We start from the raw sequence: 27,623 nt of genomic DNA, 5'->3' as shown, positions 1-27,623 counted from the left end.
CTCACTCTTTCTGAGTTTTAGGATTGGTGCAAAATTTGGCAACACCAGTTCCTGTGATCGGTAAAAAATTGAGTTAACTTTAGGAATGAATGTTGGATCTGATCTAAGGACAACGTTATCACTGTGAAAAATACAAAGTTCCTTGTCAACTGAAAAGGCTTTCAATTCTGATACTCTGCATGCTGTGGTAATACCAATCAAAAACAGAGTCTTTAAGGTTAACTCCTTAAACCCACACATGCCCAATGGTTCAAATGGACACAGGCATAAGGCCTTCAACACAAGATTTAGTTTCCATGTAGGAAACCTGTATACCTGGCGAGGTTTCAACAAAGTAGTATCCCTGAGGAATCTCCTGATGTGCGGGTGTAAGGCTAAGGACTTACGCTTCCTGGCACTTTGTATCGCTGAAATGGCCGCTACCTGGCGTTTTAAGGTGCTGGTGGCCAGACCCTTGTCTAAACCTTCTTGCAGGAAATTTAGAATGTGTTTAACAGGAGCTTTCAATGCATCACATCCCCTCTGAGAACACCAAGAAGAAAACACTTTCCACATACATCCCGCTAGTGTAACCTTTATGGGATGCCAACACTGTATCAATAACCTTCTTAGAATATCCTAGCCCCTGATGTTGAGACTGCTCAATCTCCAGGCTGCTATCTTTAATAAGCTTGGCTGTGGATGGTATGTCGAGCCTTGACTCAACATGTCCTCCGCCCCTGAAAGACTTCACGGAGGTATTGGTGACAGGCTTAGTAGGTCCAGAAACCAGGCTCGCCTGGGCCAAAATGGGGCAATCAGCACTACTTCCACGTTTTGCTCCACCACCTTTTGAATTGCCCTTGGAAGTAATTGCATTGGAGGGAATGCATACAGTAGTTCCGGAGGCCAGTCGCAACTGAACACATCAGTCCCCTCTGCCTCTTTTTCCTTGTGTTTTGAAAAGGAGAGTGGAACTTGTTGATTCTCCATCATGGCAAATAAGTCCAGTGTTATTTTGCTGTACCTGACTACTAGTTGGCGGAAAATCTTTCTGTCCAGTCTCCACTCCATTTGATCCAAGGTCCTCCTGCTTAGTCAGTCGGTTAAAGTATTGTCCTTGCCTGGCAAATGTACAGCTTTCAGAGAGAGGAGATTGAGCTTTGCTTCAACAAGCAGTGACTTGAATCTGGTCCCTCCTTGGCGGTTCACATACACTTTGGCCATCATGTTGTCCATCTTGATCAAGACATGGCAACCTGAGAGAGTGTTCTGTAACCCCAACAGCCTCAGTTGAATTGCCCCGAGTGTCAGAAAATTTATGCTGCGGTGAGATTCGACCAAACTCCATGACCCTGTGAGTGAGCCCCCCATCGCAACAGGCTGGCATCCGTGGTCATGCAAACTCTGAGAGAATCTTGTAGGGGATGACCCTGACAAAAGCGGGAAGGTGCTAGCCACCAATGCAGCTGCTAACGCAGGGTTTCTGGAAGACTCACCCATTTGGATAACTTGTTCGCAATGACAAACTGGAACAGCCTGAGAAAAAGCTGTAGAGGACAGGTATGAAACCTGGCCCAGTACATCATGTCCTGACATGATCCTAACATTCCTAATAGTTTCGCAAGGTGCATTATCTGAACCTTGCGGGTCTTTAGAACCTCCTTCAGCAGATAAAAAATGTTTAACTGTCTCTCTGGAGTTAGGAAAACTCTGTCTACAGTGGTATCTATCAGAACTCTGAGATGCACTAACTTCTACATTGGTGTAAGGTTGCTCTTCTGTATATTTACTACAAACCCGTGTCTCTGCAAGACTGCTATGGTGAGATGGGTAGTATCCTGACACCTCTGATATGATGATCCTTTCACTAGTTTATCGTCCAAATAGAGATAAAGAGCTACCCCTTTGCATTCTCAACAGAGTCACCAGAGTCACTCTTGGGAATACCCTTGGCAAGAATTTCAGGTCGAAGGGCAAGGCTCGATACTGGATGTGTTTCCCACTGTAGGAGAAATGAAGAAATTTCCTTTGACATTCTAAGACTGGTATATGTAGATAAGCCTCTGAAAAGTCCACTGAAGCAAAGAACTCTTGTGATCGTATTGCCAACAGAACTGAACACAGAGTCTCCATTTTGAAGCGTTTTGTCAGAATGAATCTGTTGAGCCACTTTAGGTCCAAAATGGCTCTGACATCCCCATTTTCTTTGGCACCAAGAAGAGTACTGAGTACACTCCAAGGCCCCATTGAGCTGGAACAGGATCCACTGCTCCTATGTCCAATAGATGTTGAATATCTGCCAGCATTAAAATGTGAGACTCCTCATGTATCTTTTGAAGAACTTGCCAAAACTGACTGGGGGGAGAAGAATTTGAGTGCACAGTCGTTCCTGACCATGTTCAGCACCCATTTGTCATGCACCAACTGTTGCCAGATGTCTGCGAATAGTAGGAGTTGCCCCCTGATCTTGCCTGGTGTCGTCTGACTGGCATAGTCATTGTGAACCTCCCTTCTTGAAGGAGGACTTGGAACTCTGCTCAGATTTTCCTGAATAGGAAAGGTTTCGGGTCTCAGTGTTTTTGCTGCCATTTTCCTTTAAAGGAGTGAAAGGATCCAGGCCTAGATGGCTTTTTAAAGTCCCAAAATGAGGAAAAGGATTTCTTGAATTTTCCCTTTTTCTTTTTGGAAGGTAAAACTTCCTTCTTCTCTCTGTCCTCGACAAGATACCTGTCCAGGCCATCCCCAAACAACAAAGTCCCTTTAAAGGGAACTGAAGCCACTCGAGCCTGAGCAGCAGCATCAACATCCCAGTTGTGTAACCAGATGTTGCATCTAGCTGCCACCCTGCAGGCCATAGCTCGTGCCGATTGCTGAATTGCGTCAATGAAGGCTGTAGTCAGCGCAATCTTTTTTAGCTCATCCTTGAACTCCTTTGGCATCCCACCCTCTGTAAGAAGTCCTGTATGAAGTCCTAGTCCACACAAGGATTCTAGATAATCCCTCATTCCAATGTCCTCTTTCTCAGTGAACTATACAAGTAATAACAATGTCTATGCACTATGTAAAGTCACAAGGAATTTGACAAAAACCAAATAAAATGCATCTTACCCCCAGATGACAGCATGTGCCAAACTATTCCATCATATGTGGTTTTTATGTCTACCCTGTGTTTTTGTAGGTCCAATTAATTAGTTGTATAATTAAGTATGTAAAACACAAAACAATTATTCTAGTATCTTTTTAGTATTTTCTTTAAAAGGATGGAAGATATCCAGCAATATTTTGTTACTTCCATCAACCCCATATTATTTTAACTAAAAATGTAATTTACCCAAGTTTTAAATTAATTATTTTAGACAAAGCACTCAAGCCACTTAAGGTAAATGTCTTCTATGACAAAGTAGCCTTGCAAAGAACATCTTCACAATCTAGTGGCTTATATAGGTCATAGCAGCTTAAAGCTACAGAAAACTGAGGAGCATTATTTAAAGTTACAGGGAACATAAGGCATCATTTACAGTTACATAGACTTGATGGATTCCATTTGAGAACTGATGAGTGTGAATTTATAATGGACTTTGTGAATTAATTTCTTTTTCCTTTGGACTTTCATGTACTCTGCCTGTTGTTTTAATGCTCCATGTTAACTGGTAATAATATTGTGTACAAATATAGTAACATTAAGACATTATAGACATTAATGAAAATTGTTCTTTATTTATATCCTTCTTGTGTGCTATTACAGCTAACAGTGTGTTGGTTAATTTTGGTCTTTCATGCTGTAATCCTTAAATATTTCCATCTGAATAATGACTGTATCCATTGGCACTGGGTGATATATCAACAGTTCCATGTTGCAGCAGTCTCTCTCTGGGCAGACACAGCTGAGACTTACCTGAAAGGGTCAGGCTGCTGTGTAGGTTTTAGGAGCCCCCCCCCTCCCCGGTGTAAATGACTGGCAAACTCAGGAACCTTGGGCAATCACACTGGCTGGCTTGCATCATCTGGGTGGGGGCCAGCCATGTTGACCAGTTCGAATTTTGGTGGGCTCGACACAATGGTGATGTAGGGCCCACCCAGAGTGATTTAATCCACACTGATGGTGGACATGGCAGTGTGATTTTCGTGGGATCTCCACCAACCCTTCCTGTTTCAGGAGTTTTGGTGGGTCTATACTTTCTGTCACAGCTAGTGGGTTTGCACATCTAGGCAGATCCTTTTGTCCACCTCCCCCCTTGTGAGGACTCCCTTAAGGGGTCTGCGGTTTGAGCCACCATGAGGGATGCTCAGCTCAGGGTGGTGCCCAGGCTCACCCCAAGTGGAAAATTGGTACCACTTAGTGGTAGTCATCCTTGTGATACCAATGATATTTGTCACTCCTGGGTTTTTACCTAGCAGGCGGTTTGTGGGATGTTGTGATTGAGTGGCAGGTAGGTCGCTCAATTTCTTAGGCTCTGTCCCCATACTTTGCCAATCCTTTTTGGTTTGTAATAAATAAAAGTTGTGGCCTGGTTTTATTCCAAAAGATTATGTGGTGCTTTTGTGGATCTTCTCTGTTCACTAAGCCCTGCATCTGCAAACATCTATGTCAGTATTCTAGCTGTTCCTTTGTCATCAAACTGCACCAATCTGCTGGCAGTAATCTCATCAGTGCTTAGGTCTACAATTCTGTATCCCTTGCTTCCTGCAGCATAACCTACATATTGCATTCTTCAGCTCTGGGTTTAAGTTTGGACCTCTTTTCTTTTGGTATAGGAGCACAGGCCTTGGATCCAAATACTTAAAAGTACCCTATGCCTGGCTTTTTGTTATACTGTAACACATAAGGATCTTTTTCTGTCACCTTGATTGGTAGCCTGTTCTTCTTCAGTCACTGCAGCTCCTCCTCACTCTCTGTAAATTCAATTAGAACACATAACTCAGGAAAGAAGAGGGGAGTCAACACAGTGGCTAAAATAAGATTATGATCAGTGGGGCAACAAGGTACGGACCACTCTTTTAGGGAATGAGCTTGTGGTACAAATCAGAAGTGGGGGAGAAAGGATACAAGTGTTCTAGCACCAGAATATAAGGCCTTAAGATGCAATTTCTGGCATAACATTTTTATCTGTGCCCAGATTTTGGGTTGGCTTTTGGTCTGAGCTACTTGATTCATTAACATTTTTCTTCCTGAAGCACAGCAGGAACACAGGCTCCTGCTTGCATCAGCTCAATCTGCACCTCAGTTGAAACATAAACAGTGGAAGCTGAAAGAACGGCTGTCTTCTCTCTAGACAAGATGCCCAATGAATGCTGCTATAGTCATGAGGAAATTCTCACTCTAATGCCACCAGAGAGATCTGAATTTGTTTTTTCTTTGCTGAACAAAGGGAAGAAAGAGAAAATATTAACCTCAGCAACAGGATAAGGTACAGGGCCAATCACAATATTGGTCTTCAAGGTATCATTAATCCAGAGCCTGAAGCCTTGTAATCATTAATACATTTAACTTTGATTTACTGTTTTGAAAATTTTGAGTCCTTTTTTACTTTAAAACGAAGTGATATAGTAGTATTTAAATAACTATGAACTTTTGATACAGAATTTCTAAAATATTATAATATTATTGTAGCAATACCTAAAACACAATATCTTCTTTTACTTGGTGTGAATAGAATGCTACCCCAAAAGTGTAACTTAACTTTGTAAAAGAGAGACATTTGTCTAAGTATAGGTAAGCCAAGGACAAAAACAAAGGAGAGGAAAAACACAAATCTTTGTCCATTATAAAATGCAATCTGGAGGCTCATACAGTCTCAATTTGCATCACAGTCCAGAAGGAAGAAGAAGAAGAAGAAGATATTGGATTTATATCCCGCCCTCCACTCCGAAGAGTCTCAGAGCGGCTTACAATCTCCTTTACCTTCCTCCCCCACAACAGACACCCTGTGAGGTGGGTGGGGCTGGAGAGGGCTCTCACAGCAGCTGCCCTTTCAAGGACAACCTCTGCCAGAGCTATGGCTGACCCAAGGCCATTCCAGCAGGTGCAAGTGGAGGAGTGGGGAATCAAACCCGGTTCTCCCAGATAAGAGTCCGCACACTTAACCACTACACCAAACTGGAAAGGGTAACCTACCAAACTCAGCTTCCCTTAAAATACATATATTAAAGGATATGTGTTTTTTTCTCACAAAGTGCTAATAGCAGAGTTCAGGAAACTACTTCCAGTTTTCTGAAACCAAGTAGAAACTGAAAGTTAAAGTGTCCCTTCTCTGCAGAATGCAAATTCAGGCTGCATGGATCTGTAAATTGGGTTTTCAAGATGCACAGAGATGAATGATGTTTGTGCTACAGGGTTGCCAGGTCCGACTCAGGACATATCTGGAGACATTGGGGGTGGAGCCAGGAACAAGACTGTGACAAGCACAACTGAACTCTGAAGGGAGTTCTGACCATCACATTTTGTTATGTGTACAATTTCTATGTATTGATTTATACAAAAATAACTAAATAATTTAAGTTCTAAAGAGACTGTACTCCTTTTAAATGCTTCTCCTCCATTGGAAATAATGGAGGATGAAGGCACCTTTTTGAAACTAGGGAGGGGGGGTTATTATTATATTATTATTATTATTATTACTTTACAGTTATATCCCGCCCTCTCCTCAAGCGGACTCAGGGTGGCTAACTATCAATTATATAAAACCATTTAAAAACAATAAAATACATTTAAAACATTCTGTGGTGCTATACACTTGATATGGTGGGATCTTCTTTTTTTCTGTTAATAATCCCATGATATTCGCAGCTCCTCAGTGGTGAGAGGTGGTGGCTCTCTCCCGGATTGAGAAGAGGCACTGGATGCTATTCTGAAAATTTGGTTACTCTACTTCAAAAAACAGCCCCCCAAGCCCCAGATAACCATGGACTGATTCTCCATTATACCCTATAGGAACTGGTCTCCATAAAGTATGGAGGGCCCAGTGGACATCCCCTCCACTTTCTGATAACCCTTAAGCAGGAGGAAGGCCTCCAACCAAGGGGATCCCTTGCCCCCAGTTGGGAATTGGCAACCCTAAATTGTGCCATCATTTTTTGGGCCTCAAGACAAAAGATCTACATGAAGACTGACCAGAGTTTGGAGCACCGTCTGGCCAAAGGACGCATCATGATGAGCATGAACATCTGAAGGATAATGGGAGACAAAAGTCAGTGGAGTTGACCAGATTGCTGCATTACAAATGCCTTGCAGTGATGCACCCAAGGAATGCTACAGATGTTGAAATGGCTCTAGTTGAGTAAGCCCACAGGCGAGTGCAGAACTTGGTGTACAAGTTATAAAAAAGGGACATCTGAGTGTACTAATTTATGTACTACATCCACCAACTTCAGTGTTTCAGAAATCATTTGGACTTGCAAGGCTGCAACCATACGATAGATGAGCTCGAAATAGGCTTTAGAACCATCTGATGGTGATAACAATTCCTGAGGAGCAACTTCTGAGTTCAGTGTCATTTGCAGTATATCTTCCTGTTCAGAACTTGCATTTTCTGAGGCAGCCTCTGAGGTCAACTTATGATCCCTGGTGCTTCTCAATCTCCAACATCTCGAATGACTCCAACACCAAACCAGGATGTCCATAGATCATACAAGCAACTCAGTACCCACCTGCAATGATCTCCTTCAGACCATCGCTGACATACCTCCCACAATGGGTGGGAGTCTCTGAGGCTCCAATGACATATCGATGACACTGGGTAGCACAGGAATCTGTGCAGTGGGCTATGGTAGATTGGTTGAACCTGTCTCTTGAGGTTGATGTGGAACCTGACTACAGTCTTGTACTGTGTCAGGATAATGGTTTGGTCATCGGGTTGGGTGATAAGATGATTGAGGATGGTGATGGCGATCATGATTAAAGAAGTACTGGTCCCTGGAAGTAGAACAAATGTGCCAATTGTTGGAATATTGACCTAGAATGATGGTAATAATCAAGTCTAGGATAGTACTGGTCATGAGAATGTCAGTAACAGCATCGATTGTAGGATTGATAGTAGTGATTTGGTGGTAGAGTCAATCAAGGTGTTGGAGATCAAGAAGCATCAGAGATCACCAGTTGACTAGGCAGAAGAGTTTCTGTGAGTGGCAGAGTTGGAATCACAAGAATAGGAAGCAGTGGTGCCCTTTTTAGAGTCGAAGGGGTAGATGATCCCACATCAAGGAGTTGAACAGCTAGTGCAGAAGCGGAAAGTCCTGGAATGACCAGAGGCATGATGGCTGCGGCTGTGAATGCCTGGGTCTGTTTGAGCTTTTTCTTTTTATGCTCTTGGTCCAAAGCAACAGATGACCATTTGGTTTGAGGTCTTCTTGGAGATCAAGGATGTTAATGATTATCCTGAAGGGCCCAGTATCCTGGATTATATCAGTGACATGGATAGTGCTGAGGATGGCATTGTAGGCACTATTGAAGACTCAAAGAAATGGCTCCAAATTCTAACATTACAATTTTAATAGGCCTGCAGACTAAATGGCCTTCACCAAGGCACTAAATGGCCTTCACCAAGGCAAAACAGACAGAGTTGGTGTCCATCAGAGGAAGGGAGCTTAATGCCACAAGAACAGCACTTTTTGGAAAAAAAAGTCTGTGCCTCCCATATGCTACTACCTGAGCCTCACACAAAGGAGGGGAGAGGAAGGGGGAGGAAATTATGAGATAAGGACAAAAAGACAAATGACTAAAGAACAGTTTGTTTTTTGTCGTTTAATGGGACAACATGGACAAAAAGAAAGGAGAAGAAACGAAGCAGAGCAGAGAAAGTAAATGGTGAAGAAAGAAATGAACAAGACAATAAACAAAGGTCAGGCTCAGAGATTTGAGTGGCTGCACCCTCCCCTCACGGCTGAGAAAAACTGGTTGCTTACCTGTAACTGATGATCTTCGAGTGGTCATCTGTGCAGTCCCACACATGGGTTTTCCATCTGAAATCGAACCCAACCTCAGAGAATTCAAAGCTAGCCTAAGCATTAATTTCGGCGCACATTCCCTCTCGATCTAGGGAGCAGGCATCCACTGCGCATGCGAGGGGGAGGCGTTCCACCCACCCAGTGGAGCGAGGGGGAGGCATTCCACCCACCCAGTTTCTTCTAGCCGCTGTGTATAGATATTTGTTAGCAGAGAGAAGAATAAACCAGCAGCAGGGAAGGCTGGGCGGGCGTGTGTGACTGCACAGATGACCACTCGAAGATCATCAATATAGGAAGCGAGGGCCCTGCATATGTCAAGATTGTGTAAGGCCCGTTGCCCCGCACCACTAGGTTTTTGGAAAAATGAGGGCAAGGTGGTCGACTTACCCAGATGGTAAGGTGAGACAACTTTCGGTAGAAACGCAGGGTCAGGGCGTAGAACCACTCTGTCATGGTGGAAGACAGTGTAAGGGGGGTCTGACCGAAAGGCACAGACATCGCTGACTCTCCTGCCAGATGTGAGTGCCACCAGCAATGCCGTCTTCCAGGACAAAAGATGCAGTGGAATGGATGCCATTGGTTCAAAAGGGGGCCTCATCAGTTGGCTCAGGACAAGCGATAAGCTCCATGTAGGTTGTAGTTGCCGAATTGGAGGTTGAAGATGTAGAATGCCCTTTACGAAGGCTCTTGTAGCGGGATGAGAAAAAACAGTGCGTCCTCCAATATGTGGATGAAGGGCTGAAATAGCAGCCAGGTGAACCTTTAAAGATGAGTAAGACAACCCTGAGTCTGAAAGAGACAAGGTGTAGGACAGAATCTAAGCTATAAAAGATGATGCAGGAGGGAAGTTGTGTTGAGCAGCATACTGTGCAAAGCGCTTCCATTTTTGAGAGTAAGATTTTCTAGTAGACGGCTTTCTGGCATTTAAAAGAACATGCCGGACTTCTGCGGGAAATTCTAGAAACTGATTCTCTAGGCAGTCAGTTGCAGAATTCCCGAGTTGTGATGTAGAACTTTGCTGTTTTGCTGAGAAATGAGGTTCCGAGTTCGGGGAAAGCGATGGAACACACTGTTCAATAGGAGGAGGAGTGTGGTGAACCATGGCCAACGAGGATCACCAGGGAGTGATAAGGATACAGTTTGTGTGATCCAATCTGATTTTCTGTAGCGTTCTCGTTATCAGCGGGATAGGTGGAAACAGATAGTGTAGTGGTCCCGACCAGTGATGGAGAAAGGCATCTCCCGCAAATTTCGCTGATGGAGGGCCGCAAGCGTAGAAACGGGCATTGGACTTTGCTCGTGGAGGCAAAGACATCTATGGCAGGGACTCCAAATGTCCTGAAGACTGCATGTAGGTAATAGCGGTTGAGGGTCCATTCGTGGTTGTTCACAAGGTGACAACTTAGCGCATCCGCTTGAGTATTCTGGATTCCTGGCAGGTGTACGGCTGTTAGGTGTATGACAGGTGTACAATTGATATAAAACATGGTTGCCACGTTGTCTGAGGTGACCTGGATGTGAAGACTGTGCAGGGATGGCAGAAATGACTTGAGTGCTCTGTGGACCGCCAATAGTTCTAGACAGTTGATATGGAGGTATTTTTCATAAGCCATCCACTGTCCTTGTACCGTTAGTGTGCCAAAGTGGGCTCCCCAACCCCACCTTGAGGCATCTGTCATGACAATGGCAGACGGGGGCGATTTTATGAATGACATTCCTGCCAGAAGATGACTTTTCCGTGTCCACCATTCCAGCGCTGGAAGAATGTGGTGTGGGACAGTAAGTAAAGTCATTTGGTGCTGCACAGGACAGAGGTTGTGGCAGCCATAAGTCCCAGCATGCGTTGAAAAATGAAGGCTGTCTTGGTAGGGTTGGATATAATGGTAGTGGCCAAAGACTGAATGTGGTGAACCCTGTCCGCAGGGAGGCAGGGCTTGTGGATACCGTTGACAGGCGTGTGCCTATGAATTGAATGTCCTGTGTCGGGACAAGACTGGACTTCGTCAGGTTGACTTGAAGGCCCAACGAGGACAGAGGGGATAGAGTGGTGGAGATGTCCCATTGAAGGTGCTCTTGGGATTGACCCACAATGATCGAAGTCGTTGATGGAATGGCTGTTTAGCTGGTGGAGCTTTGCGCTTCCAGTAGTCCGTTTGTCTAGGTGAACGGGGACGTTTATAGAATGATGGTTTCCAGACTCTTTGTCTATTGGGTTGAGGCTGTTGCTGACTGACTCCTAATCTCCTAGCTCTTTTCCTAATATCATTGACAGTAGTCAGGATGTCCTCAGTCGTCGCATTAAAGAGGCCCTGGCCGTCAAAGGGTAGATCTTCAATTTTAAATTTGATGTCTGGTTGTAGTGATGAAGAGCAGAGCCAGGAGTGCCTACGCAAGGCGATGGAAGTGGCCATGGTTCTGGAGGAACAGGCAACAGCATGACAAACCGAGTTGATCTGTTGTTTGCTTACTCGGGAAAGCTCTTGCAAAATTTGTGATGCTTGATTTTGTGCAGAATCAGGCAGAGATGGGACCAAAGTATTGAGTTGGGACATTAAATTAAAGGTATAAGTATGCCAGATAAGTATGGATCTTAAGAGGTGGCAGTCGAGAGGGAGAAAATTTTTCTCCCTAAGGTGTCAAGCTTCTTTCCTTCCTTCTCAGGTGGGACTGGGTGACGGGTCTGTTTAGATTTAGATGAGGAGTGTACAATCATGGAGTTGGGTGCAGGATGACTAAATAAAAATTTCAAATCCGGTGCATGTATCTTATACAGGGATTCGATCCTCTTCGACGTAGGTGGTACCGATGCAGGCTTATCCCAAGCCTCTTTTAATCCTTCAAGGTGAATAGGAAGCATTGGAAGGAAGGATCCCGCAGGTAAGTCTGCATGGACCACATCGGATACCCTCGGTAGATCAGTGGTTAGCTTTATGTTGAGAGTATTTGCCATGTTGGTAAGTAAATCTAGGTATGCCTTAGATCCTTCAGATGGTGAGAGATCGGCTGGTTTGGTAATGTCAGATGCAGATGATGTTGGTGAAGATGCTGCAGATTGCGAAGAGTCCAAGTATTCAGCCTCCGATTCCTCGGGGGCATCGACAGGCGTCGTAGGACGGTCGTGTAAGGGCCTGGTAGGTAGTGATAAAGCCTTGCTCGGGAGAGTAGGCTGGACAGATTGTAGTTGCTGTTTCAATGGAGCCAAAAAGGCAGATGTTGAAGGAGACGGTGATGTTTGTTTCGGTTCCTGACTATAATGTCAAGGTCGATGATAAAGTTCCTCATAATACTGAGGTTGATATGTATCTTCATGGTACCAAGGTTCATGGTATCTGTATTGGTGAACTTCCTCACGGTACCGAGGCTGGAGGAATTCTTCATGGTACCGGGGTCAATGGAGTTCCAGGGATGGTGACCTGGACGGTCTTTAATATTGGTGGTGCCGATGTGAGGATGGCGATTTGGATCTAGATGGGCTGAAATAATAACGATCCCTGTGTTGAGTTGGGGATTGTTTAGTGTAGCGTTGAGTTGGAGACTCCCAACGAAGTGGGGAGACAGCCAAATCCTTGAAGGATCGCGCTACCGACACTTCACGGAACAAGTGTACTCCCAGGAGATTGGCCCGTTGAGCTCGGAGTCAAGGTGACAGATCCAAGGACTCAGTTGCGATGTCTCCTGGTAAGGATTTGTGGGCAGACGGAGACCTAGATTGGATGTGGATGACCTCGTCGGGAATAACATCGGTGGGGGGCAAGAGTTCCGCAGGAACAGTCAGTGCTGTTGACATCAAAACCAAGGTGGATTCCGCCGGGTGCAAGGTCGATGTCATGGTGTGGTCGGAGGGTCGAGTCTGAGTGATGATCCGTCTTCGATGCAGATTTCAAAGGTACCGACTCAGAGTGTCGTTTTGACGAAGCTTCCAAGCGGTGTTTCTTCTTGGATTCCTCTGATTTCTTGGTGTGCTTGAGTCTAGCAGCACGATTTTTCCTGGCCTGCTTCTCGAACCGGCCGCAATGGATACAGGTATCGATTCTGTGGGCCTCCCCCAAGCAAAATAGGCACAAAGAGTGTCCGTCTGTGGAGGGAATTTTGGTCCCACACCAGGTACACTTTTTAAAAGTGATTTTGGAGTCCTTCCCTTCCATACGCCCGAGGGCGGGGAGAGGGAGGGAAGGAGTGAAAGTCAAAGAAGATAAAAGTCTTTTTTTTTTTTTAGGATACCAGTCGAAGAGTAGAAAAAGAAGAAATCGCAGAGTTGAAGAAGGTAAGATGATGAGAAGGCCAGATGAAGTTGAGGAGACGCAACGAGGTAGGTCTATTCCAAGCAGCAGTTAGAAAGAAACTGGGTGGGTGGAGCACCTCCCCCTCGCTCCAGGCATGCGCAGTGGATGCCTGCTCCCCAGATCGAGAGGGAATGCGCGCCAAAATTAATGTTTAGGCTAGCTTTGAATTCTCCAAGGTTGGGTTCAATTCCAGACGGAAAACCCATGTGTGGGACTGCACAGAGACCACGATGAAGATTATGCAGTGTACTTGCTGCCAAGCCCTGAAGAGAAATTGCTCCAAAACGGTTGGAGATACCGCTAGAGGATTCCAACATTGGGTTCAATGCAGGCACAGTACCCATGTTGGGACCTAACAGAAGCCATGAAGAAAAGCAGGTTTCTTGCCTGTAACTGATGATAGTCAAGTGATCATCGGTGAATTCATACCCATGGGATTAGGGTGCCGGCACCAACCCTAATCAGTAAACTTCAAAGTCAAAGGGATTTTTACACCTTTCCCCAGTGGCATGTGCCTAAGCCCCACTGCGCATGCTTCCAGGATGGGCATGGATATCCCACCAGTTCCTTCTGACCACTGTATGATCTCAAGAAATAGTTTGGGGACAGACAGTAATGGGGAAAGAGGGTGGGCAGTGTGAATGCAAAGATGACCATTCGAAGATGATCAGTTTCAGGTAAAAAAACCCTGCTTATCTTCTTTATAGTCTCTGTGCATCACAGCCATGGGAGAATAGGAAGCTCACGTCTACCTGCAGGAGGGTGCTGATGGGAACTCAAGGAACAGTAGACTGCAACACAGCATGGCCCACCACAGCGCAGTGATGAAGGCAAACTTCCAAAGTATAGTGCCCCACAAAAGTATGTGGTGAGGACCAGGTGGTGGCCTTGCAGATCTCATGGAGCAGCGTGCCTTTGAGAAAGGCAGTGGACGTGGCCATCTCTCATCAAGTGAGCCCAGAAGGGTCCAGGAAAAGTCATTTGGCTAGCAAATAACACAGTTTAATTGTCTAGGGTCATTGCAGTACAGCTGAGAGTGATGCAGAACAAGGAGCAAGGCCCGTTTGATGTCCAAGGAGTGCAGTCTCCACTCAGTGCCATCATTAGGATCAGGAAACAAAACTGGTAGTGACAAGTTCAGAGTTCAAATGGAAGTCAAAGACTACCTTTGAAAAGAAAGACATGTCTAGAACCAAGACAATGGCACTGGGATGAAACTGGAGGTAAGGAGAATTGTAACATAGCGCCATAAGGTCTTAAACCCATCTTGTAGGTATTATAGCCACAAGTATGGCTGTCTTCCAAGACAAGTGCTGGAGAGCACAAGTAGCCATGGGTTCAAAGGGCTTCCCTGTTACCTTGTGTAGAACTAGTGGGGGATCCCATGGAGATGTAGGTAGTCTTACAGGGGATACAGCCAAAGCAACCCCTTCAGGAAGCTCTTAGAGTTAGGGTAAGTGAATACAGAGTAACAAATGGAATCATTATATGCAGAGATGACTGCTAGATAAACTCTATGGGAGGAGAGATAATCTGCTAAGGATAGTAAGACGTCAAATATCAGGGGAAGATCCAGCTGAGTTGGGGAAACTGAACTAATCTAGTCCATTTGTATGAATATGATTTGCATATGGAGAATTTCCAACTATTCAGAATGTATTACTCTGTCAGAAAAGGAGTAGAGGCTATCTTCCAAGACATAAGCTTGAGATGGGGCACAGCATGGCATAGAACCCTGCCCCCATGAGTCAGCAGGAGGTCCATGGCTGGAGGGGAGAAAATGATGAAAGATGCCCTGTGACAGCTGAAGGACTAACAGGAACCAGTGTTGGTATGGCCACCAGGGAATCCTGTTGCCAAACGAATGCTCCTGTAATATCTTGTGCCCTGCCCTGGTTATGAGCAGCAGCAAAGGGAAGATGCATATGTGTTGATGATGCGAGGGGTACAGGAGGCTGTCCTCTAGAGACATTGGGTCCTAACCAACAGACGCTGGCCATTTCTTGTTCAGATGTGTGGCGAATATGTCTTAGGAAATCCCCACGAGTGGAAAACTGGGTGGAGATACTTCCAGTTGAGTTCCCATTCCTGTAGGGATTGCCCCCTCCCCCCAACTGAGGTTGGCTTGTGTCAAGCATGGCTAATTCTGATCAATAACTAATTGTTTTAGGGCCTTGCTAGAGGCAGATCTGGGAAATGTCCCCGAGAACCAAATGTTGTTAGTTTATTATTCCTTCCTGGCTTTCATCCCGCTTTATGGCTGTTAAATTAGAAGTAGTGTGAAGGGAACGAAATAATCAGCACTTTCCCATGAATTCTCCTCCGGGAGGATGAGCCACCTGGGCATAGCAAGGACGAATGTCTGATAACGCCCTGGGAATGTAGGTAGTTTTGATATTTTATGTGTGAACGCTCTCTTGCGTCCCCCCTCCTTTGGAATCCCTTTGAAGTAAGCCATAAGAGTTTTCTATCAATGTATCAGTTTCATTCTTCTCAAGGAACGGCTTCGGCCAAAGTATCGGTCTATCAATAAATGTAGTCTTTGTATCAACTTCGACTCGTCACTGAACCCGCATGCTTGACATGCTCCCCTGGGAGATGTTCAGCTCCCCTGGGAGATGAGTGTCCACCAGAAAGCAGCTGAGGAAACTGCAATCCATCCATATGTCCATATCAAGAGCACACAGTTTCCAAGAGCAGAGTGCCGCCTTGGTGGTTGATGTAGCTGAGTGCTGTAGTGTTGTCTGTAAGAACAGGTATTGTCTTGGACAGTAGAAGAGGGCAGAATGAGTGAAGAGCATGTCATATTGCCAGGAGATCCAGGAAGTTTATGTGATGGTAAGTCTGGTGAGGCAACCACAAGCCTCCCACACAAGACTGTTCATGTGAGCCCCTCACTCCCATTGTTGGGTTGCCTTGTTGGGCTATTTCAGATCATGAGGCAGTGTATGAGAGGAAGGACCCGATGGCTGACTGTCTTCTGTGACAGATCGCTGTGCTAAGACTATCTCTCAATCTGACTCAGAGGAGAGAATGAGCTGCGTCGGTACCGAGGAAAGCATCAGGGGGCTTGGTCAATGAACTTGTGAAGCCGGAAACTGCAGCAGTGGCATATGCCAGTGTGTTTGGAGAAGCAGTGGTAGCCCAGTGGTCTTGTTTCCTTGTTTGTTGGAGTTGTGTTTGTGCTTCTTTTTCTTTTCTGCTTTTGATCCCTTATCCTCTCTGCTTTTCTTAGCAAGTGTCGAGGATTCTGACTTCGATGCTGAAACTGCTCTCTTCAGGGGGCTATCAGCATTGGACTGGGAATGGCTCTGAGTGCCCATGTCTACTGACACTGATCTGGTCATCGATGTCAACAGAAATTGCAATGTTTTGATATTTCAAATAGTTTTACGTCAAAGTCTTCATATTGCATATTTTTTAGAAATAATATTGGAGGATTAAATATACAAACACCTTGTAATAAACATGTAATTTATCATTCTAAAAGAAAATATTACATAATCAATCCCCCCATTTTTTTGGGGGGGGGGAGAATGCCTTAGTAAAAAAAGCCCCCCCCCCCCAATGTTTTAGTTTTCCCAGGCTTCGCATCTCTAGCCCAGACTAGCTGGAGCTCATAAGAACTTGGAAGCTAAGCAGGATTGGGTATGTATGGGTAGTACTTGTATGGGATACCGTCAAAGAAGACCAGTGCCACTACAGAGGAAGACAATGGCAAACCACCTAGAAAACCCCATGAGGAGTCTCCATAAGTCAGTTGTGACTTGATGGCACTTGATGATTATGATGCCATAGTTATCTCAATAACACTAGATGAGCTTGTTAGCAAGGATCAAAACAAGATCACACTTCAAGATCTATCCTAGGCATCAGACATTCAGGCTTTTTGAGCATACTGAATTTTCCCCAAAACAACTGGTAACACAGTAAAACTCCTTCATGCAGCCAACTAGCCCATCAGACAGCCATGCTTTAGACCAGTTTCTAAACAGTCTACAGGATGCCCTTTAGTAACAAGCCAGAAACACTGAAAGCATCACTGATCTGAAGCTGCTGGCCTGTCAATGTATGTTATCCCATACTTGCTATTCATCCAAATTTGCCATGAAAGAGGCAGCTGTGAACAGAGAAACGGGAACATTTTGAGAAAAAGAATCTCCCTAGCAAGAAAGAAAAGCTAGTATTTGGTTGCCAGCCAGTGGAAAGACTGAGCTCACTGTGGTCACTTGCCAGCTATTAATATACCTCTTTTTAACTTTGGAATTCTCTCTTTAAAAACAGAGAAACTGAAGAATTGAGAAATATTTCTTTGCTCTTAGGAACAACTACTTAAATTAGAGAATTCTATGATCCAGATGTGTATATATTGTGCCTTTGTTTCCTACAGGTATCATTTTGGGATTTTTCAACACTGCTTATTTTTTTTAAGAACAAAGTAAATGGAAAGAACACAAAGACATCCCGCCTCACAGTGATTTAATCTTCTCATTATAGCAAGCAATATTTCTTTTTCTCACTGTAGAAGCCTATGGCTTTTGATTCCCAAAGAATACATTTTTTTTTTATTTTGGAAAAGACTCACAATCCTGTCAGAATGGAGGTTAGGGGTGTACAAAAAAAATAGTTGTTTTTGGATTCGGGTCCATGGGACTCAAAAAAATTCCCAAATATTCCTGAATCCCAGTATTTATATTGTATTGGGATTTGGGTAAATATTTGGGAAACAAAAATGTATTCAGCTACCTTATACCTTATGGGAACCATCCCCATTCTACCCACTCCCATTCCATTCAAGACTCCCAGAATTGTATTGCAGTACTGGAGAGATAAATGCCCACCTCCTGTAACTCAATGGATTGAGGAACTTGTACATTAATCACTATTGGAGCACATGGCTTATAGATGACAACTGCTATTGACTTATATTTAGGTATTTGGAAATCTTTTATAGAAACTTATGTGTAGACTTGCCTCCACTGTTGTTGTATTTTGTTTCTGCTCTCTATAAATGCTTTTCCCCCCTTTTTTTGTTACTGAATTTTGAGCTTTTTTCCTTCCTTGTTCTTTTGTTTCCTGCATTTTTGAAATAAAAAGGGGAAAGGCCCTTTGGATTTTATTTCCAGATTCAAGAAGCTCCCACAGTACCTCCCAAGCACCATGCTGGGGAATCACTCTTCCGTGCTATCCCATAAGAATTATGCTAACTAGTTTAATTGTATACCCAGAATTAAAACATATCCTCTCTTTCTACTATGTGTTTTATATGTGTTTTAAAGCTATGTCTATCATTAGGTAGTAGAATCATCCCAGGAACATGACAACTATCCCTTCCCTTCTTACAACCCCAGTCAACAGAGCACTTACAGCAGTACGTACTAAAACTTCACAGTATTATTCCACATGCTCATTCGCTAATTGCATAGATTATCTTTTGCACAGACATTGCTGAAAACAAGATCCACAAATGCACTGACCATGGTTGCTATGGTGACTGCCCCCCCCACAATCAAGAGAGCAACACTTTCCTCATCTCTAAAGTCTGACTGAGTTCAGAATCAAATTTTATTATCTGAATGGTTAGCTGAATTCAAAAGTTGCAGAGACATAGGAGATGAGCAAGGCACTCTGCAAGAAAACATTTGTTCAGTTATCTTTGTCACTCAGAGCTAGAGGGGTTTCCAGATTTAAAAAAACAAAGAAGATCAGGAAATTCATGAGATGGTGATTAATCTTTCTCCCTCCCCATCAATAAACTGTTCCAGTCACAATTCAAATCAAACAGCTTCAATTGTAGCATTTATACTTAGTAGCCTCAACTGCAAGGGACTGAACATCATGTCAGCTAAATATAAAACAGTAGGATTGGACCTTACCACTTTCTAAAAATGATGGTCGATTGGCTACTAAAGCAAATCACAATTTGTGAATACCCAGCTCAACATAAGCACATATAGCTGAGTTGTATCCTTGAAGAGGTGATTGAAGACACCTTCAAATAACTCTGTAGGAAGGGAGCCTAACTATAATAAGATATATATACTTACCATAAGCAGTCATAGTCCCAACATATGGTCCATCCACTACATCTCTATTCTCTTCTGCTAGTGCTTTTATATACCTTTTGCTGAGGTCCAGTATTTGTTCTCGAAGCACTGAACTACTTTCATGCTGAGTCTTCTGTTGGATAGTAAAATGCAATAGCATCATTCCCCAAATGAATCCAAAACTCACTAGAAAAAAGCCAAGTTTCTGAGAGGACAATTTCCATGGACTAAAGTATGCCATGGCTGTTCAACCAGCTCTGAAGTCACTCTAAATCAGTCTTGCAGCTCCAAACCAAGGACTAACTTCATTGTTCAGGTGTGTAACAGTCACAGTTCAGGAGCCACTCTGGCTCATTAGTCAGCAAGTTGTCTTCATTCAGCTGGTCCATCCTGTTGCTGCAATGAGAAAGGAAATACATGGTTATTCAAAGTAGCAAGCATGCCTTCTTTTAGTTTTTTTCCACAGTAGGAACAATATACTTCTCTGAACATTTGTAATCCTTATGAATCAATATTTTATCATATGAGTCACTGTACAGAAGAGCTGAAGAAATATCTGGACAAAGAACAAGAAATGTGTCTGAAAAGGTATAGAATATACCTTGCAAAGGGGAAAGGAAAAAAACCCTTGAAACCACTGTGTAAAGTTCCCAACTGAATTTCTAGTAAAAATCTTTTCATACACCAGAGAGTAATTATGCAAAACAGACTGAAACCCTGGATGTACCAATACAGGGACACTTTTGTTCTTTACCAGTTTTACAATGTAAGCCTGTGACGATACTGAAGTTTCCGCAACTGCAATGGCATATGGCCAGACTTCTATTTCCTAATCCTCTGATGAGGAAAGTAAAGTCTCGCATGGGAAGAAACAAAAGAGGGCTGTACATTATTTAAACAAGTGCACACTCTAAAACAGGAATGACCAAACTTACTTAACATAAGAGCCAAACAGAATAAACATCAAATGTTTAAGAGCCGCAAGAATGAACAAATATTTTTATTAAAACTTTTAAAACTTTATTCGCAAAGAAAGATAAAATACATATATATGCATTTTACAACATGACCATGCTAGAAGGAGACTTTTTAAAAAACAAGAACTGGAAATAACAGTCCCCAGAAGACCAGCACAGAGAAGGAAGTATTTTTGGCACTAGTGGGCAAAGGAAACACACATGTACCATATAAATCACTGACAGATGTTTGCATCATTATGCATCTCTCTTTGCCTTGACACCAAGGTTAGTAAATACTGCTCCTACAAAAACTGTGGAAACTAAGGGGGAACCCTGCACCACTATCTTTAATTCCATCCCTCCTTCCATTGGGACAGCCTAATGGGGAAGGCACGTGAGAAAAGGAAACCAAGGGACACAATTTCACTGCTGCTTCTACACCTGCCTGAAACCTGGCAGGAGACTAGTTAACCCAATTATTTCTAAAGTGCAGAGCAAGAGAGGGTTGCATCAATTACCCCCTGCTCAGCAGGCCTGCAAACCTGTCAACAGTGCTCAGCTGGCCACAGCTCCCAGCTACCAGGCCTGCATCAGCCAGCCAAAGACGAGAGGCAAGTCTCTCCTATCAGCTCACAGCTCACACAGCTCACACAGCTAGGCCACAGGGCCTGCCATGGGCCATCCCAGTGCATCCCAGTTCTGCCACCCTCCCCCAGTCCCACTGCTCTCATTGCTCAGCAAGCCAAGGGCTACCACTGGTGCTCATCCTCTCATATTCTTTCCCTCACTCACCACTCTTGATCTCATCACCCTTCTTGGTAGTGGCTGGTTTGGGTCATTGTCCGTCCAGCAAGGAAGGGCAGGAATCCCAAGTGTGTGTCCAGCTGGACTTGGTGGCACAGCCAGCGGTTCCCTCCCCATGCACCTGTTTTTCTCCCTTGGCTCTTGCACTCTCTTTCCATGCTCTAGGTCTCCAAGCCACCTATGTGGTAGAGAAGAGTTTGCAAGCCTATTTCCCCCTTCTTCTCTACTTCACACATGGCAGAAATAGTCATCTACCTATGGGCCAGCGCTCAGAGACTGACTGAGGTCCTTAATGCAAGCTTACTTGAGAATAAGCCTGCATTAAGTTCCTCCTCAGCCCTCGGGAACCACATAATATTTGTGAAAGAGCCACATGTGGCTCCCAAGCCACAGTTTGGCCACCCCTGCTCTAAAAGATGTTACCAGTTATTCAGATACAAAGAAGAATTGCGTATTGATTCTGTATGACCACTACCCTTTTGAAATTGCACATAATTGTAGTATCGTCACTGTCACATAATCACAGACCACTGTGATAGCTAAAAAGTACTACCTCGACCAGGAAGAGCTCACATTGCACTTTAGTGACGTTCTACCTCCCTCACGGACTACTAGTTTAAAAAAAATGATTTGGGAATTAGCTCATTTGTTTAATTTATTAGATATTTATTATATGTATTGGATCTGAATTTATGAATTTTACTGGCTAATTAAATTGAGGATAATTTTATGGGGTGGGATTTATAATTAATTTTAGCCATCAGACTTAAATTATGTATCTGACCAATCATATATAAAGGAACTGGGGGGTAGGTTTATTGGGTTAATTCGGAAATTGGGATCTAGTAGGACGGTGTGATTTGGAGAGCGTTGTGACTACTGTACATCAGTGTTGGCTAGGACAGCAGGAACCACCAGGGAGGAATGGCTGGTCTAGGGATCCCAGTGCTCCTGGGGAGGGGGCGATATGGTGGTGGGAGCAGACAATATAAGGGAGGGAGACCGAGACAGGCCAGTGATCGCTCACCCTCCAATCTGTGTCCCATCCCAATGGTGACAGGGAGTAGGGCCAGGAAAAATAACCCGCCTCCGTCATTGGTGTTATGCAACGCCAGGTCCATTAACAACAAGACTTCCATCCTTCGAGAGTTCCTAATCGAACAGGACATGGACCTGGCATGCGTGACCGAAACCTGGGTCCGAGAGGGAGATACAATAGCCCTCTCGCAAACAGCTCCACCGGGTTATTTGGTCTTTCACCAATCGCGGACTAGCGGGCAGGGGGGAGGAGTGGCATTATTTATACGTGAGGCTTACTCCTTCAGGGTGCTCCCGGCCCCAAAGATCGAAGGCACTGAATGTGCTGGCTTGGCACTGGAGGCTGGAGAGGGATTGGCGATCTGGCTGGTATACCATACGCCTAACGCACCAGCCGGCACCTTACCGTCCCTACTCGAGGAGGCAACAGGCTGGGCGCAGGAGCATCCAAGGCTGGTGATCCTGGGTGACTTCAACGTCCATGCTGATGACCCGGCCTCTAGTCAGACGGTCCTGGTGTCATCCATGGCAACACTAGGACTCTCTCGGTTTGTTGCAGCCCCCACTCACCAGGCCAGTCACATGTTAGACCTGGTCTTTGCGGCCGGGGTTACAGTGGAAGATATAACCACCGAAGTGGTGCCATGGTCGGACCACTTCGCCCTTAGGGCTCATATAGATATGCCACCCCAAACCTGTTTAGGCGATGAGCCCATTATGGCTCGCCCGCAGAGCCAGATGGACCCGGAACGGTTCCAATCGGCCCTGCGGGATCCCTGGCCCTCTGGCGATTCCCTCAATGGCCTGGTTGAGACATGGAACGCTCAACTATCTAGGGCCATTGACAAGATCGCACCTCGACGCCCTCTACGGCCTCTGAGTAGGCTGGCCCGGAGCTACGTCAGCTGAAACAAGGTCTCAGACGGCTAGAGAGGCAATGGTGACGCACCCGTGACGAAGTGACTAGATCAGCTTATAGGGCGTTTATGAGGTCCTATGAGATGGCAATCAAAGCCGCAAAGAAAACTTTCTTTGCGACCAAGATTGCGTCTGCAAATTCGCACCCGGCACAATTGTTTAGGATAATTCGGAATTTCACTACATTGCCACAAGGCAAGTCAAATGTTAAGGAATTGGAAATAGGCTGTGAGGCTTTTGCGAAATTTTTTGCAGACAAGGTCCAATCACTCCGCCATGACTGCCCGGCCATATTAGATACAGTGAGCGAACTCGAGGCTCCGTGCGTGTCTTCTAATTCGACCCTGGACTGTTTTAACCCACTCAGCTTGGAGGAGGTGGACAGAATCCTTGTAACTGCACGCCCTACTACATGCGATCTGGACCCATGCCCCTCCTGGTTAATTAAGGCCTGCCGGGAGGAGTTAAGATGTCCTATACGGGACATCATAAATAGATCTCTTTCAGTGGGCTATTTTCCATCGCCCCTGAAGGAGGCAGTGGTCCACCCCCTCCTGAGAAAGGTTACATCGGACCCGGCCGAATTGGATCATTACCGGCCGGTCTCAAATTTGCCCTTTTGGGGCAAAATTATCGAGAGGGCTGTGGCGTTGCAGTTACAGAGTTTTCTGGATGACACTTCCCGCTTTCACCGGGATCAAACTCAAGTTGTGAGCAGGGAGCACAGACTGCAGTACTGCAGCTTTACCACTCTGCGCCACAGTATGTCACAGAAGTGAGTACATCCCCTCACATTTTGTAAGTATTTATCTTTTCATGTGATAACATTGAAGAAATGACACTTGGCTACAATGTAAAGTAGAGAATCTACAGCTTGTATAACAGTGTAAATGTGCTGTCCCCTCAAAATTACGAAATACACAGCCATTAATGTCTAAACTGCTGGTAACAAAAGTGAGTACACCCCTAAGTGATAAAGTCCAAATGGGGCCCAAAGTGTCAATATTTTGTGTGGCCACCATTATTTTCCAGCATTGCCTTAACCCTCTTGGGCAAAGAGTTCACCAGAGCTCCACAAGTTGCCACTGGAGTCCTCTTCCATTCCTCCATGATGACGTCACGTAGCTGGTGGATGTTAAGAGACCTTGCGCACCTCCACCTTCCATTTCAGCATGCCCCACAGATGCTCAATAGGGTTTAGGTCTGGGGACATGGTTGGCCAGTCCATCACCTTTACCCTCAGCTTCTTTAGCAAGGCAGTGGTTGTTTTGGAGGTGTGTTTGGGGTCGTTATCATGTTGGAATACTGCCCTGCGGCCCAGTCTCCGAAGGGAGGAGATCATGCTCTGCTTCAGTATGTCACAGAACATGCTGGCATTCATGGTTCCCTCAATGAACTGTAGTTCCCACAGATATGTCTTGGAGATGTGTGCCCCATCCCCATAGGGATGCATCTGTTTTGAGGATCTCTGTAGGAACTGGGTTTGAAAGGGAGCTCCTGTTTTCTGCATTGGAAAAGGGAGAAAGGCTCTGGTGACCATGGAGTTGGGGATCACTCTGATGAACTGTACGCCCTGGGTTGGTACCATATTGGATTTCTTGAGGTTGACACAGCAGGGCCAATGTGATTTGTATGTTCTGTATTTGCTGTGGTTCTGCATTTGGCCACCAGAAGCCACTCATCGATGTGCAGAAACAGAACAATGCCCTGATGTCTCAGTTAAGCTGCCACCACTGCCATGGTCTTTGTGAGTACCCTCAGGGTAGTGTTGATACCAAAGGGAAGTGCCATATACCGATAGTGGTCGTTCCCTACTGTGAACCTCAGGTAACATCTGTGATCTGGTTGGATGATGATATGAAAATATGCATCTTGCAAGTCTATGGTTGCCATTCAGACCCCAGTGCTCAGTAGTAGTATTTGTGTGAGTGTCATCACGTGGAACTTCTGGGGTGATATGAATTTGTTCAGAGCTCTCAGGTTCATGATGGGACTGAGTTTCCCATCGTTCTTGGGTGTGGTGAAATATCGGGAGTAAAAGCCCTGTCCTCATTCTTTTCCTGGGACAGTTTCTATTGCACCCTTGCTAACAAGGGACAAGAGATGCGAAGGCCCAGACAAAATCTGGGGAAAAATTGGGGGGGGGGGCAGTTTCCCCCCATTTTTTTCCTGAAGCCTTTCTTGTTTTTTTCCAAAAAATTGAAAAACTGAATAATTTAGCTATATTAGTTTATCTTTATAACCTTTGTATAAATAATAATTTAATTACTACTGATCTGGTTCTTTACTTCCCACCCACAACCATAGATTAGTGTCGTCTTGCAAACTAACCATTAAATTATTTTTCTTTCTTCCTACTCTCAGGAAAATAGTAAGACCAGCATATAGAGGCATTTTCACATTGCAAGTTCTTCTGAGAAGAAAAATGTGATTTGCAAATAAAAAGGTAAACGTGGTCCCCTGTGCAAGCACCAGTCATTTTCAACTCTGGGGTGACGCTGCTTTCACAAAGTTTTCACAGCAGACTTTTTACGGGGTGGTTTGCCATTGCTTTCCCCAGTCATCTACACTTTCCCCCCCAGCAAGCTGGGTACTCATTTTACTGACCTCGGTAGGATGGAAGGCTGAGTCAACCTGGAGCTGGTTACCTGAACCAGATTCTGCTGGGATGGAACTCAGGTCGTGAGCAGATGGCTCTGACTGCAGTACTGCAGCATTACCACTCTGCGCCACGGGGCTCTTCCCGATTTGCAAATATTGTCAGATAAATATGCATTTCCAAATGCTACCAGGATGACAAAACACGTTCTTGTATGTAACAAGTGTCCTGTAGATATTAAAAAATCCTTCATGGATCTAAGTGAAGAGGACCACAATGATGAAAATGCACATAGTTTTTCTCAACATTCTCATTCAAGAAGTCCTCTTTCTACTCAATCTGTAACATCAGCAGCAACACAAAGTGTTGTCACATCAGCAGCATCTTCAAGTGAACAGATACTGAAGACAGCTGCATCCAAAAAATATTCAATTAGTTCATTTGTAGACAAGATGACACCTGAAGATCAGGGGGGGGGAATTGATCAAGCTCTTGCAAGAGCAATTTATTCTATTCTTCTGGAACAATAACTGAAAATACATACTGGCAGAAAGCTTTAAAATTACAAAGACCATCATACCATTTGCCCAGCAGACATTCTTTGAGCAAGCCTCTTTTGAGTCGGAATATGGACATGTAATGGAATCTGTGCAAGGAAAAATTAATGAAGCACTGTGTCTTGCACTACTTACAGATGGATGGACAAATGTGAGAGAAGAAGGAATTATACATTTTGTTATAACAACACCTCAACCAGATTTTTAACAAAAGCATTGAAACAGGAGAGAACAGACATACTATCAGCTGTAAAATATGAAAGTCCTACAGAAAACTGGGAGTGGTAAAGTATTTGCTTTGCTGACTGACAATGCCAGCAATATGAAAGCAGCATGGGAGATCGTAATGGATAAGTATCCACATATTACTGCAATAGGATGTGCATCTCATGGGCTAAACTTGTTTCTTAATGATATTATGAAACTGGACACCCTTCAAATGATCTATAGACAAGCAAAAGAGGTTATAAAACATGTAAAAGGTACTTGTATTGTAGCTGCAGTTTTCAAGAAGAAGCAAGTAGAAAAAATGCAAAGAATTAAGTAGTGACACTGAAGCTCTGTAGTAAAACTCGGTGGGCTGGAGTGGTGATCTCCTCTGAAGGTTTACTAAAAAACAAAGCAGCTCTTCAAGAAACAGTAATAGTTGAAGATCTTAAAGTACACATGAGTGTAAGAAAAACTGTTCTTGATCAAGATGTCTTCAGGATTCAGCTGCAAAATTCCCTGAAGATTCTAAAGCCAATTGCTGCAGCAATCACTGCATATGAATCAGATAGTGCACTTTTGTCAGAAATTCCTTATCTAATGAACAAGATAAAAACAAGTATTTTTGAAAATCTCAGTATATCTCCACTTACAACTATAGAAGAAAGTAAAGTGAAATATTTTATTTTAAAAAGGGAAGAATTTTGTTGCCATCCAATTCATGCTCCTGCAGATCTGCTGGATCCAAGATTCAAAGGTGGAAATATAAGTGATGATAGCACTGTTACTGCATTTGACTGGATTACAAAACAATCATCACATTTAGGACTTGCTGTTGAGAAGGTACTTTCAAATGTTGCAGAATATAGAACATCTTCAGGAATTTGGTCCAGGAACGCAATCTGGGATTCTGCCAAACATATTTCTCCTGCAACATGGTGGCAAGGTCTTTGCACAACACAGTCTCTGACTCCTCTTGCTTCTCGCCTTTTTCAGATTCCTCAATCTTCTGCAGAATGTAAAATAATTTGGTCTATGTTTGGAAACACTCACACTAAATCAAGAAATAAACTGACATGTGAAAGGGTAGAGAAACTTGTTTCAATCCAAGCAAACCTTCAGTTTTTAGAAGTCCATAATAACTGTGATAATGACAGACACAACAGAGTAGCTGCAGAAGCAGAGACTGAAACTGATACTGATAATTACAGCTCAGAAAATGATTTTGATTAAATTTCATGCTCGTTCCATTGAAATTTAGTCCCACACTCCCTTCTAGACACTTC

General features: G+C 44.2%; 1 protein-coding gene across 1 annotated transcript in view; it reads right to left on the bottom strand.

The window, feature by feature from the left end:
* MGAT5 (alpha-1,6-mannosylglycoprotein 6-beta-N-acetylglucosaminyltransferase) overlaps window positions 1-27,623 on the bottom strand; it is a 480,616-nt gene that overhangs the window by 305,764 nt on the left and 147,229 nt on the right. The window contains exon 2 of the mRNA XM_060256988.1: window positions 19,256-19,651. Coding sequence (XP_060112971.1) covers window positions 19,256-19,496 — 241 coding nt within the window. The 5' untranslated portion in view covers window positions 19,497-19,651. The remainder of the gene's footprint in view (window positions 1-19,255; window positions 19,652-27,623) is intronic.

Source organism: Heteronotia binoei, chromosome 16 (genome assembly GCF_032191835.1).
Source record: "Heteronotia binoei isolate CCM8104 ecotype False Entrance Well chromosome 16, APGP_CSIRO_Hbin_v1, whole genome shotgun sequence".
In the NCBI taxonomy this organism is placed as follows: domain Eukaryota; kingdom Metazoa; phylum Chordata; class Lepidosauria; order Squamata; family Gekkonidae; genus Heteronotia; species Heteronotia binoei.
Note: the sequence above shows the minus strand (reverse complement) of the source record. Positions and strands in the feature narration are given on the sequence as shown.